This window comes from Corvus brachyrhynchos, unplaced genomic scaffold (genome assembly GCF_000691975.1).
Source record: "Corvus brachyrhynchos isolate BGI_N302 unplaced genomic scaffold, ASM69197v1 scaffold11, whole genome shotgun sequence".
In the NCBI taxonomy this organism is placed as follows: domain Eukaryota; kingdom Metazoa; phylum Chordata; class Aves; order Passeriformes; family Corvidae; genus Corvus; species Corvus brachyrhynchos.
In genome coordinates, this window is record NW_008236965.1 from 2,461,932 (window position 1) to 2,476,209 (window position 14,278).

Below are 14,278 nucleotides of genomic sequence, written 5' to 3' on the forward strand. Positions count from 1 at the left end.
CCTGCTGCAGCCCTGTGTACTCCTAGACTTTGCTCTCCCACCTCCAGAAGGGCACCTGCACCACACTCCAGCCTGAACTGCCAGAACTTGCCCAGGCTCCCACATACCCATGGCTGACAACCAGCTTTATGAGGAACACACTTGATTTTTGAGGCATTACTGTACATGGGCACCTCTCCCCTTCTTACTTTACCAAGAAGAGATTTTCAAGAAAAAAATAGTTAAGTATGCATTCACAAAAATCAAATCCAGCATCTCAAGACCTTAGGAGAATCTTCCAATTTTCAGAAGCCCCAGAAGTTTCTCCAGTGTTGAGATTATTTAAGAATTCTTAACATTACAGAATACTTTTGTAATTTGTGACTTCACTGTCACTCCCTTAGAGTCATGCATGACTTCAGTTCATGACAAGACATGGAATTTGTAATAAAAGTCTAAGAACTGCCCTATAAATGGTGAAGAATTTTCAACTACCATGCCTAGCACATATCAAAGACTTCACAAAGTATGCTTACTTTACTAGCACTTATTGAACTACCCTCATAAATAAATCATAGCTTTACTACTCAGAAACTCAGCATTCTTATATTTATTTTAATACATACTTAAAAAAAAGCTAAAAATGTTATTACTGTTATTTTCCTGCCACGAAGTCAATAAATTAGCCTTTGAATTAGATAAACTATCACATGTTCTGTCTCATGTATCAAACACAACTGTATTTAAGTACAATTTCTCAATCAGGCATCATTACTCACAAAAAATATGAACAACAATAAATTATAAACCACTAACATAAATTCATCTGTCTCTCTCCTCACCAAAAGAACAGCAGAAAAAAACATTAAATGCTCAAATGCCAAGTTCATGATCAGTGGCCACCGTACAGATTGTTTCAAGCAGTAGGATGTTTTAAAAATTACTTTGTGTCACGGGACAACATAACGTCTTGTAGCTGAGACCCCAAAGCATTTAGAAGTAAAAACCTTAAGATGTTCTTTTGAATCACATTAACAATGTAGCTCCACAGTGTCTATATTCAGTTACAGACTTCCGTGACTTCTTTGTCATATCCATGATATACCAAATGTCATTGGAACTCTGACAAAAAAGAAAACTTGCTTTTCTTCCTACAGTACTTTTATGTAGTTGTTCTCCCTTAACTCGGTTGTTTCCAGTGTCAGGCACGTGTATTTGGAAGGCTTTCAAATCAGTGTAGACTGACTTTACACCTCTGAAGCCGAAAGGGAAGTCTGCCACCAAGATCAACTGATGCTGGAACATACCCACAAGGAAGGAAAATCACGGCTGAGTCAATCAGAGGGAAAACAAACCTATGTGCATGATGTGAAACAGACCCATTTCTTTTAACCAAACCAGACTTTTTACTTCCATTTATATATGGAAGTATCCATTGATAACTTTCACACAACAGAAGAATTCTAAGTCTTAAAAACATGCTCTATTTATGCTTTGAAATAAGTTCTCCAAGATTAAAAGTATTATTTTATCAAACATAATAAAAAAATTGTTACACAATTTAGAGTTTGTTTATCCCTGAATTCCCTTTATATCCAACATTGTTTTAAAAATACAACAACCGGTTTAAATATTTATTTAACAGAGCCATTTAAACTGTAAGGAAATTGATGCGTAGGCGGTATGAGGCCAACTTTTCTCATTCAAAAAGAAAAAAATTCACTCTTGACAGGTGGTAATAATTTAAAAACTGAAGTCCCTGATGGGCTTGACAAGCAGTAATATTTGCAGTATAGTAACAAACAGGTAACAGGATGAAAAATAGGGTGGAAAGAAAAAGACAGGAAAAAAGATAAAAATCAAAGGAAAAGACAAACAAGGTGAAAGAGAATGGGTATCTATTACAGAAAGTACCATTTCCAAGGTATTTTGTCCTATGGCTACACAAGCATTTATTTATACTGATGCACTGATGCTCTGGCAGCATTTTATGAAATTTGCTTTCTATTTAACATTTGCCCAATGTTTCTGCATTCTCCATGTAGCTCAGTCTCTCAACCAGAGAAAATTATATTCCAAAATACTTGACTGATCAGTGTTTGAAGTTGGAACTCTGATGATATTAATTTTTTATTCAAATTTGTAGCCCATCGAGGGGTCCCACAAATCACCATCTATTGCTGATACTCTCTCATATTGCTCCTCTTTGACATTAACAACAACAACAAAAAAGTTACTTAAAAGAATTAGTTAAGCTTCTAAGAGACCACTTCCTTTTAAGTAGAGCCACTGAGCATTACTAAACTAATCACAAGTCACATGCTAGAAAAAAAGTTCAGGCTAGCATTACTCCAGTGCTGTCATACCTTGTGCCTCCATTTTATCAGATATGAACTGGACACTACAAACTTTAAATGTCTGGATTTTTCCCCCCCCTATACTAGCTGGTAGCTTTAATTCAGTAAACAAGTGGATACAGACTAAATCTCAGAGTTAAAAAAAAAAAAAGAAAAATTACTAGACACAGTATTATTTTACATTAATTACAAGAATGCAGTCTATGGTTTGTTTGCCAAGATTCTTCACAGACGTCACTGATTAGAGCAGCCTGCTCTTTGCATACCATGAGCTGCAAGAAACAATTAAATAAGTATGTGCTTCTCCAATACTTCAATAATTGCTTCCATATAAAAATAATGCTATGATTGTTATTAAAAGCACAAACAGATGAGAAAAGTTGTCACACAACATGTAAGAAGTGGCATATTTAAAACCTGTCTAGTTACCACTTCCAAGGAAATCTACAAGAAGAGACCAACAGGTAAAAAAAGGAATAAGGAATAAAGAATAAAGCAAAGAAATAAAAGATACAGGCAACAATAACAACAGATTCCATGTGTTCTATCACAATGACAGCATTTGTTTCCTAGAAAATACTAAATTTAATTTTTAAAATCATATAATAAACTAGTAACATCCAAAGAATAATTATCTCCAGTATCTCTACCCTTCTATTAAAACATGTCCAACGGCATTTTTGGGACAGAAACAAGCTCCTATGCATTGATAATAACCCTATATTTAAAACACTGTTGGAGTCAGTTTCCCCATACAGAAGCATAAATGTTAAGCCAAGATCCTGATTTGCTTAAATAGACCCATCTTTTGTTTAACTGTAATACATACATCTTCCCCAAAATGTTGTTTTTAGCTTTTTGTATCAAATATTTGATGGATAGGCAGATAAAGACTTTGTACCCTTATAGTGTTTAACTTCTAATTTAAAAATGCAAATACAACTGCCGTTATTTTTAATGGATTCTGTAACTATTTATTCTTTCCTACCATTTCTCCTCTACATGGGAATAATTATGAAAATAAAAGGATTGTAAAAAAATAAAATTCACTTAAGCACAAAGATACCTTCCATCTTTTTCAAGGACCCACTGCTCATTGCTAAAAAACACACCAAACAAACAGCCTAAGGAAAAGTCTCCCTATACCAGTTTAACAGATCTTAAAAATGTGTCAATGGAGCAATTAGACAAGAATCATCTATTATGTCAGCCTTTATGTTCCCAAATGGTTCTCTTAGCTGCTAAAAAATGTGTATCATGGGATACTTGTCTGCTTACAAAATAAACAACCCTATTTAAGCATTCTTAATGAAAAAGGCCATTACTAACTATTCTCTCTAAAACAGATTAAAAGCATTCTGTATTCCCCTGACTTTGTTCAGTTATTTGTGATAGAAACATCTACTTCATTCAACAGCAGACAATTCCTAGTCCACTGAAGAAGTTATTTTTACCATACAGTTACTTCTTGAATGGCAAACCAGGTTTCCTAATCTGTGAGAAAAGAGAAATCTGCTCTATTTTCATTTTAATCCTTTACACATGAGTATATCCTATGCATTTAAAGGTCCCTCCAGGGTAGTAATCTAGTAGAGGTGCAATTCCTGAGCTCCAAACTGGGATCTAACACCTGTCCTTCTTGTCCTCTGCCACAGCTCTGAGACATCACTCAAGGTAACTCTTATTTCCATCACCTCTCATGGCAGCCTCCTGAGCAGCCTGAGCTGCAAAACTGTTGGTGCCACTCCAGTGGTCAGACATAGGCATGGCAGCAAGTTCTGCCTCTGAGAAAGAAAAATGTGATTTCCTGCATCTTTAGCAACCTCCAGGGGAAAAGAGAGAGATATTTATGCTAAGACAGCAATTAAAAGCATTTTGCTTTCTTGACTCAAAGGCTACCGGGTGGCCCAAAGGAAAAGCATGAACCTCATGGCTTGTTCATCAGATCCATTGCTTTCAACTTAAACATCCAACAAGGACAAAAAAAAAGATTGATTTTCATAGGCCTAGGTGAAACCTTTCTCTCTCTCTGAGTTACCCTGGGTTCTGATTCCTGTAATGAAATGTGTTAATTCAGATAAAACAAACAAGAGACATGTCTAACTCAGAGAAAAGCAAGGCGATGGATGGATGGATGGATGGATGGATGGATGGATGGATGGATGGATGGATATAACACAGCTGCCATATTTGCCAATATTTAAATTCTTAATGCTGCAGTTTAAGCCTTGTGAGGCTGCCCTTCACTTTTTCCAGACTCCTCTTGTCAAACTTTTGCGCCTCACAATTTTTACTGCGATAAGAGTATATCACAATGCAACTTTTCATCTTATAGAATCAGTTAATGCCAGAGAAGGTGTCTATCTTTGCCAAATGGAATGAAATCAGATGAAAAAAAAAAGAAATCTCAATTTCCATCTTATTGCCAGGCACAGGGCACTGCTTTCCTTGGTTAGTAAATGCAAGATGTTTGCTTTATTTTGACAAACACCAGTTAATCTCACCACTACTGTTTCACTTATGGAAAAATGATTTTCCAAGCTACCAAACAATTAGTACCAGTGTGAGTCACAGCACAATTTATACTTTCCTGACTCAACTCATGAACTGGCTTGTTATGGAATATGTAAAAGAAAAAAAAAAAAAAAGATTTCTTGAACCTCCTTGCATCTTTCTCAAGCTACTAACTAGTAGGTTTGCATTCTTAGTTGAATGAATATCTGATTCTGTTCTGCTCATGTGCCCCAAATCTATCATGGAACAAAAATGAATCTTGAGGGCAAAGACAAAGTATCCAAGAAAAAACTTAAGTACATCAAAAAGTAACTGGTGATATAAAGCTGCGCCAAGAAACATTATCTTGAAAATGAAGAAAGCAAAGGCATATTAATGCCAAAGCTGAATTAAATCTAACTGGGAAAAGAAGTATTAAAATACTGAGTTCATTTAAGCACAGTCACAGAATTAAACCCACAGAACTGTATTCTTTCAAAAGACAAACCAGTCTGAAACCAAGAAAGAAGGCAGAAACACAGTATTTTTTAAAAGTACACATAGATTAGTCATTTCAAATCACGTATTTTCAGGAAAAAGCTAAGAAAATGATCTTAAGAAAATCTATGTATACTCAGCTCATTAGGAACAAAAATGGAAATGCTTAAAGAGAGCTACAAAATTGGAAAAAACAAAAAGATTTTGACAACAGCTTCCACTGAAGAAAACAGACAGAGAAACCTATGACAGAAAGAAAATGAAGTGTCATCCCCTGCTTTTCAAATGCCTATCTAAAATAAGACAGGCAAAGGCATTCTGAAGAACACAGTCTAGCTCCCAGATCTGGGAAGCAGCAACATTTGGCTACTGTAATGGCAGACAAGATTACATTCCAACATCTGCCCCTGCAGTTCAGGGAGGTTTGCCAGAAGCAAATACAAATTTACAAGCTGGGATGAAAAATCCAAAACAGGATTGGCTGATGTGACCACCTTTTAAAACTAAGTTCAACTGAAGAACTGAGGCAGGCATCAGATCAGTGAACACCTCCACTGCTGATGCAAAGAAAAAAAAAAAAAAAAAAAAATTAATTCGAATAATATTTTTCATACAACAAAGAAACTGTTTGGCAAGACAGCCTTTACTTGATGGAAAAGCACCAGACTCTGCCTTCACAACCAGAAGAACTTGTTATGCAGGCTTTAAACACAGTAGGTGGTAGTAGGGACTTCCCTCTAAAATGAACTGTAGAACATTAAACACAAAGAATGCATATTTTGTAGGGTAACGATTATTTTAAATGCTGGCTTATTTAAGGTTCTGAACCTAAACAAAGTACATTACAAGAATCTTTAATAATAAAGTATGAAACTGCAGAAATACATGACTGAAAACAGAGAGTATCCCAGCACAAGTGACAACTAAATTCCTGTGTTTCCTGCCAGTCACCACTTGTTGACAACTGGCACATCTAAGAAGACTTCCCAGCTAGGTAGGGATCATCCAAAATGGCCTCTACCAAGACATTCTGTCCTCATTCAGCCACTGCCAGTGATGAACAGGACACACATCCACCCATCCCTCTCATGTGCATTTACACAGGCATGGTTTGCAGAGTGCTCGACGGCAGCAGCCCCAGAGGCCCTGCTCTGCTGCAGGAGGAAAACCTGCACAGGAGTGAGCACAGACAGGAGCAACAGCGCCTTGAAGAGCTACAGTCAGGGATATGGAAGACGTGAGGATCACCACCAGCATCAGACTTCAACTATCCATAGGCAGATTATCCAGTTTGTTGTCTAACCATGCAGCAGGTGCAGAAGCATCTGAGCTGCTTTCATCTGATTTAACTTGGGCCCAGAATCAGAAAGTTTTATCTGCACCACACTAGACAAGAGTGCATTTATCAGTCTGGATCAATACAATCTCAGAACAGATCCCCTGACCTATTTCACCTCAGTACAATCCTGCAGTTTAATTTACAATATTTTGTGTTATCCATATTTTGCATTATCCCACTTCATTGTTTTCCCAGATAATAGAGAATTAACTGTACCTCATATAAACTCAAAACATGGCTGCAACAAGGTTACTCAAGGAACTCAAGAGATGATAAATTAAGAAATGCAGTGATCCTAGGTAAGGAGAAGCAACATTAAAATTCGTAAGTACAGAACATAAAATTAAAACAAGTTATTATACATTTCAAAAATGTGTCCAAAAGTAAAGAAGGGAAAAAAGGGAGAAAAAAAAGGAAAAAACCAAAAAAGAAAAAAGGTAATTGAAGCAGAGCACGAAGTACACCTCATTGATGGAATTGTTTAACACCACACAAAACTGAAGTGCCTGAAATGGCAATTAAACAAACCAGCCTAACAAGGCTTTTCTATTTCTACAATAAATAAATGTTCAGCAGTGACACTGTGATGTTCCTAGGTGCTGCACTGAGTAATCACTATAATAAGTAACATACTTAGAGTAAGCTCTAGTTCACACACAAATGGATATCCTCAGTAGAAAAAGGATTGATGATATGCTCTATTTTTCTCCACCCTCTATTTAAGTCTTTTGAAATACAATTCAAATGCATTGTGCCACTGTTCCTAAGGGAGATTAAGATATTCACTTCCCAGTTATGAGCAGCAATAGCTACTCTTTTTGTTAGCTGCATCTCTCTGTCCTTTGCTTAATCAAGAGAAGAAAACACATCCTAACAGCAAAGAAAACCATATTGTTGTCTGTATCCAACAATAACTGGGGTGCAAGAGGCAGGGGTTTAGCAAAAAAACAAGACAAGGACTGGATTTTCAGAAACCACGGTTTTTTACTCTTTCTTTTCCATGAAATATTTTTGTTTCCTTAATGTCTTGGTAGTCACCTTAGTAACCTGGACATATAAGCATTTTTAAACATTGTCACATTAATTTTCTTTCAGTTCTTATTAAGTATATGGCATTTGGTTTACTGGAATTCTTACTCTTTTGTTCATATGCTGTAAATTGCTACAGAAATAATTTATGATCAGATGTGCATTTGCCAGTGTTTCTCTCCATTAGCTTCACCAGAACTTTTAGCTGGTGTATGTTCCTAAAAATCCCTCCATGTGAGTTCATTTGTGAGATCTGCATTTCAATAATAAACACAGAAACTCTGCTCCGGGTATTGTCTTAAGCCCTCCCTCAGATATTTCAAGCCCATATCATAAGAACTTTGATGGCTTTACCCACACACTTACAGGAAATCATAAGGTAATCATCACAGTTGCCCTTCTCATCTTGATGTTCCACAGGGATTCCATTGGCATCGATCACTGCCTCTGATGCACAGTCTGCCACCAAGACTTCCTCAGAAACAACATCTGTTCCCAGAGTATCATTGACAATATCTGCTTCTTCAACATTATCATGAACTACATGTTCTACGTGTCCAACTTCGGGCACATGCATTGACTCAGTTGTCAGTACATGTTCTGGTATAGACATTGTCTCTGCTGTTATGTCAGAAGCTAAAACATCATCTGGGACAGTGCAATGAGCCAAAGAAACCTCTTCAGCTACGTCTGTGTCCAGCACTTGTTCAGGAATAATGACTGTTTCAGACACGTCTGGCTCCTCCATGATATCTGGGCACTGAACATCCTCAATAACAACATCCTCAATGACATCCTGGATTACTACAGAGTCTGGATCATCAGGAACAAAATTATGCACAGTTATATCTGAGTCGACTACATCTGAAACAAATACTGTTTCCTGTACTTCCACAACAATCTGATCTCCATCCATATGTGCTGCATCAGCTCCTGAAAAACACAATTGAAATAGCACTTCAATGGTAAAACTGTCTCACATGAGGTGGTTAATAATTGAAATTATTTGTTTCACTTCAACTTTTACACTACGCTACAATTTAGTAAAACAGGCATAACAGCATATGAGCTATTAAGATAGGTAGATAAAGCAAGCCCTCAGTAGATGCTAACATAATTAAGATGAACAAGATTTTCTCTCCTGGAAAAGATTTGCAATTTTTAGACTCTCCCCCAATACCCAAACAACTATTACTTGACTGAAAGAACAGTAGCTCATTCATATTGCTATGAGTAATAAAAACAACCCAAACTCAAAAGCAACTACTCTATACAAAAGCATTGATGCAGCACAGCACTTCTAAGCAAAGGCAGAATAAACAACAGTCAGTTGCATCTAATGTGAACACTCTCATCTACATATTATCTCCTTACAGACCTGTTGGATCAAAAAATGCATTTGGCTCATGTGGCTGCAATTCAAGCCCATCTTCATCCATGGCCTTTAACTCTCATCAGTCACAGTGTCTGTAGAAGGTAAAGAAGAAAGGTTATTTCACTTGTATTTAGATGAAGAAGGTTGCCTCTGCCTATGCACTGAAAATCTGAAATTTTTGGTGCATGGAAGTTAACACACAGCACCTCATGGACTTTAAGACGAACCAGATTTCAGTCAGGGTCCCTCAGTCTGGGATTCCAGCAATACTACTCTGGATGACCAAACACCCAGTGTCTGAACAAGAGTGTGAGGGCCAACATTCTGGGTCCGTTTCTCAACACCATATGGCTTCACAAACACAGAAGCAGCTCATAAAGGAATGTGAAAATACAATTTCCTTATCATCTTAAAAAAAAAAGAAATTAAGACAAAGCCTAGACAAGTTCATACTCAAGTCCCTATTGGACGGGGAAGAATACAGAACTGTCAAACCATTAAGGCTCAATATGGCAAATTAAACATAGAAAGCTCACTATCTGAAATGCACACCAGTTCTGATGTCCTGATGTTCATACTTGGGCAGTCATGAAGACTTCACTATTATGTCACTTCAGCAACTGAATTCATCAATGTAAACTGCTTTCAGAGCATAACATCATATGTTTTCAAACCTAGATCTGTGAATATTTTCAAAATTCTTGCCCCAAGACAAAGTACTGTAAGTATCACAAGTCAGTTCTCGAAAACTACCAAATGTCATGTTCTACCAAAATTTTTGAACAGAATTATCAACAACATCTCTTCAATGCATAATGACTTAGGATTTTAATCTTCTTAATGAAAGAACCAAACAAGACCACAAAGTTAAAATACTTGCAAAAAAGTGAAACTGCAATCTAAATTCTGCTGCTTACATATGTGCATTACAGTTAGGATCAGGCAAACCTAGTTAGGTAAAATGCAGTCTAACATAAGTGCAAGGGAGTAGTACAAGTTTAAGTCCAACTACTTTCCTAAGTGCAGAACGAGCAAGAGGCAACAACGTTCCTTCACGTTTCTGCTTGTGTTTCTGTAAAAGTGGAAGATGTTATTTTTCTTCCTCCAAACATTTCTCACAGTGACAGGCAGAAAGCTCCCCATTTCTGTGAGACTTTCACAAAAGACAAACAAAATATCAAGATTCTACCCAAGGTTTCCATAAGAATCATAACCTTTCCAAATTACATTAACTAACATTTACATTCATTATCAGGGAAACTGCTATACAAAAGAAAAAATTAACTAGTCCAAAACACAAATCTAAACCCATAATCTAGGACAAGTATTTTCTAAACTTGCTCCACTTTTTAGCTCAAATTTTCTCAACTCTTCACCTCTGGAACTCTCCCTTGGGGCATTGTCCAGACTCCAGTGCAGTCACTCGGACCTCGTCCCTTACCGAAGTTGAGGGAGAAGTATAGCCAGACATTGAATTGGAAAAAAAACAGTGGCACACTAATAATTTTCTGAGGTGTTCTGCATCTGTGTGAGGCTCAGCTGAAAGGCCTCTGTATTTTAAAGACAGCTGTGCTAACAAGTCATTGTGGTATCCAACTGGACATAAATCGCCTTCCAATTACTCTGACTGTCAAGCACTTCCATCAGAAGTGCCCACTATTAAGAGGAACAGCTCTTCACCCAATGCTTGTTTGCAACCAAGAGCAGAAGAAAAGGCTCTGTTTCTCAGCCTCAGATGCGAGAAATAGCTTGACTGATGGCAATCAACTTCTGCCATGCCACAGAAACAAGAGCAGAGTAACAAAATCCCATACAGTAATTCAAGCAAGAATTATTCATACCCTGCTTTCCTTCCATCTATTCAGTATACACCCAGCCAGTCTACTACCAATGTCCTTCCTGTTCATCTTGTCATATTTTGTGTTGCCTTCACTGTTTAGTTTCTTCTCTTCTGTTGCTTCTTTTCCAACTTTTTGTGTGCCTGCACCAATATCATGTTCATTACCTCATCTGCTCATTTCATCCCTCCAGCTTCTAACTACAGTACACTCCCATCATTCACACAAACCTCTGCTATTCATCAGTTTGTAGCAAAGATTGTATCAGCAATTAGGAGATTTTTTTTTTTGGTAGGAGGCAAAGGGGGACTAAGGGTTGGCAGAAATAAAACTGCCTCTCTCCTCAGACAATACACATATAAGAAGATGGAACTCTCTGAAGAGTTCAGATGCCCTTCATGCCTGTGCTTTTCAGAGCTGTATTATCATACACATCAGCCTCTGATCTGCTGCGACCTGACCAGCCTGAAGCGTCAGTTCACCAGTAGCTACTGGAAGAACTGGCATTCGTTTTCTCTGCTTCCTGCTTTCACCACCCACCTGACCATCACCACCACAAATTCCTACTTCTTATGATTCATGCCTGTACTTTCTCTAGCCTATCTTCTCCCTAAATTCCTCACTGTCTCTGTGAGGGATGCACTCCTTCACTGTCCTTCTCCCCATCCTCTTCACCCATTAGATGCAGGTCTCCATCACTACTTTCCATCTTCCTGGAAGTGCCCACTGACACCATCTCTTCTCTGTTATTCTTGCTGCTGCCTGGATTCCAGGCAACAGATGCTAAATCCAAAATGTCCCCATGGTGCTCAGGCGGTCCAGTTTCACAGCAGTAACAGCCCAGCACACCCTCCACCTGCACACTGTGTAACTCTGGCCTCTTCGGTACTGGGCCAGGTCTCATCTACACTGACAAAACGTGCTTGAAACAAAGGCTGAGGCTCCACACAAACCAAAGACACTTCCTGGGCACATGGGCTTTCAAGTATGAGTCTTAAAAAGGCAACCAATATTTGCTTTGGTGCTTGTTCCAGAGTAGAAAGAAACTTTGGTGCTTTCACTCAGTGAATCTCTTACTAAATAACGTTTCTCATAATGTGCTTTTGCATCCAGACCCAGCCAACACATCAATGTACCTCAATTCTTACCCCTGTGCAGGACCATAAAGAGTTTAAACATGCTCTATAAGGGCACAGGCCCCACATCCATAGAAATTTGCTGCAAGGAGAGGACCAGAAGAGGATGCAGGCATTTAAAACAGGAATTACCTGAACTACCTAAAATAATAAAAGTGCCCAAATCAGAATCTGCAGTCCAAAAAGTCATGAAGTAATTTGTCTATGGTTGAAGTAAAAAAAAATACAAAAAGATTCCGGAAATCACGTCAAGGTTTGAGCATTCTAACCAGGAGATGAGAAAACACTGCTCCTTCCTGCTCACTCCTCTGAGCAGAGGGCGAGCACAGGGGCACAAGATGAGGCCACACAAAGGAAGGAACACCACAAGGCTGCGCACCAACAGCAGCTCCGTGACATGAGAAATACCAGAGCTGCTTCTTGCAAGCACCACAGTGAACATCTTCAATTCCTTGGCAAGCACCCCAAGCTCGTACCATAAAGGCTGAGAAGCAATTCCAGCAGTTCATTTTCCTGCAAGATTTCAGAAAGGACAGAAACTCCTCTCAGTCCTTCCAAAACATTATAGCTGACACTTACCTCAGGACCCGGTTCTGGCACTGAAGCCAACAGAATGAATTTTTCACTTCCAGCTTGGGAACCCAACCTCTCAAAGAAAAGCATGTGCCCAGCCATGTCCCTACACTTACTTCTTCTCAACTATGTGGCTCTTTGTTCAAATCTCAGGAAATCCAGTAACACTCTTCTACCACTGTGACAAAAAAACCTGAGGCACGCAGAATCAGATTTTATATCTCTGAAAAGAACTAAGCATCTCCACCTTTTACTTGGCTTGGGTACATGCCAGCTTAACATGGATTGAGAACTAATACAACTCTGCAATACACTTAATTCCATCCATACAGTTAGTTTTTACAAACTGATTTTTACCTATTTACTCAGAGACTTGGCTGGTTTTGGCTTGATGTGAGTCAAGGTAACATTTCCAAGTCGAAGGACAGATGGAAAATTACATATTCATAGAAGAAATGGTATTACTATATTAGCAATAATATTCCAAAATAAAAATGATCGTGACAACAATCAGTCAAGAGAAGCAATGCAGACAGTGCACTAGTCCTGCAACATTACAGATCCTTGACTCAATAGACCTAGCAAGGTAATCAAGATAAAATAAAAAGAAATAGACAAGCTGTCATGTTTTAAAGAAGGAGCAACTTTAAAAATAGAGTTCCTTAAAACAGCTTTAATATTCCACAGAAACTCTCCGTTTCTCTGCTCTCACCAAAAAATGTTAAAAAAAAAAAGCGGGGGGGGGGGGAAGGAAAAGGAGAAAAAGGGGAAACTTCAGAAAAGTCATCATTGTGAAAAAGAAATACATAACATAGTCTTTTGCCTACTCCTAATTTGCGATAAGGCCTTAAACCAAATATCTAGGCAGCAAAACTCTGACAAATCAAGGTATAAAACAGCAAAGTTCCCCACGTGCAAGTGCTGGCCCCTACCCACGCTGGGATGACTTAGTGTACAGCCACAACCATATTCCCGTCGTGCCTTGCTGCATCCCATTAAAAATTGCGGCACGCCTGGCATGTCCCAATTGGGTCAGAGCCCCGAGCCACCGAGGCTTCGCGGTGCTCCTGAGGCAGCTCTGGGCTCAGTCCACGCCACTGCTGCAGTGTCACAACTCTCCTGACGTGACCCACTTGGGGGGGACTCAAGGCACACACAAGCACAGTGCTCTCGGTCACACACACACACGAAAAGCAAAAAAAAAAAAAAATACTCCTATAGGATTTAACTCCTGCCTTGAAAATAACCCTCGTTATTACTAGGTGGAGAAATAGAAAAATAAAAACGATGTTACTAATGTAACTATGCGATCATTCAGCTGCTAATTTCTTGATGCATCTCCCTCAGCTTTGGCACGAGAATCAGTGCTGCTGTTTTCATTGCAATTCCGTAAAAAACCCCCCTCAAGTCATTCCCCTCTTTGTTGTAGTTCAGTAGTGGGGTATTTGCAGAAACCGGTTAAAGAAACGGGTTTTCTCCAGATTTCACTGGGATGTTGTGCACCAGACGACAGTAATTCTAAAGGAAATAAACTAATTCTTAACGAAACGTAAATTAGGGAAATGACCGATCCCAGGCGCACCTTTGAACCAGCACCAAGGGGGGCCCCAAGGGGATTAGGGGGCTGCTTACGGGGCGAGTGGGCGAAAGCGGCTGCGGGG

The 14,278-nt window shown here is 38.7% G+C and overlaps 1 protein-coding gene across 2 annotated transcripts in view; it reads right to left on the minus strand.

The window, feature by feature from the left end:
* ZFX (zinc finger protein, X-linked) overlaps positions 1–13,300 on the minus strand; it is a 20,668-nt gene extending 7,368 nt beyond the window's left edge. The window contains exons 1-2 of one of the 2 annotated variants that reach the window (XM_017728415.1): positions 9,074–13,300; positions 8,062–8,628 (exon numbers count right to left, since the gene is read on the minus strand). In XM_017728415.1, coding sequence (XP_017583904.1) covers positions 8,062–8,628; positions 9,074–9,134 — 628 coding nt within the window. In that variant the 5' untranslated portion in view covers positions 9,135–13,300. The remainder of the gene's footprint in view (positions 1–8,061; positions 8,629–9,073) is intronic. The other variant, XM_008629230.2, reaches the window with a different exon arrangement.
* Positions 13,301–14,278: the final 978 nt, after the last annotated feature.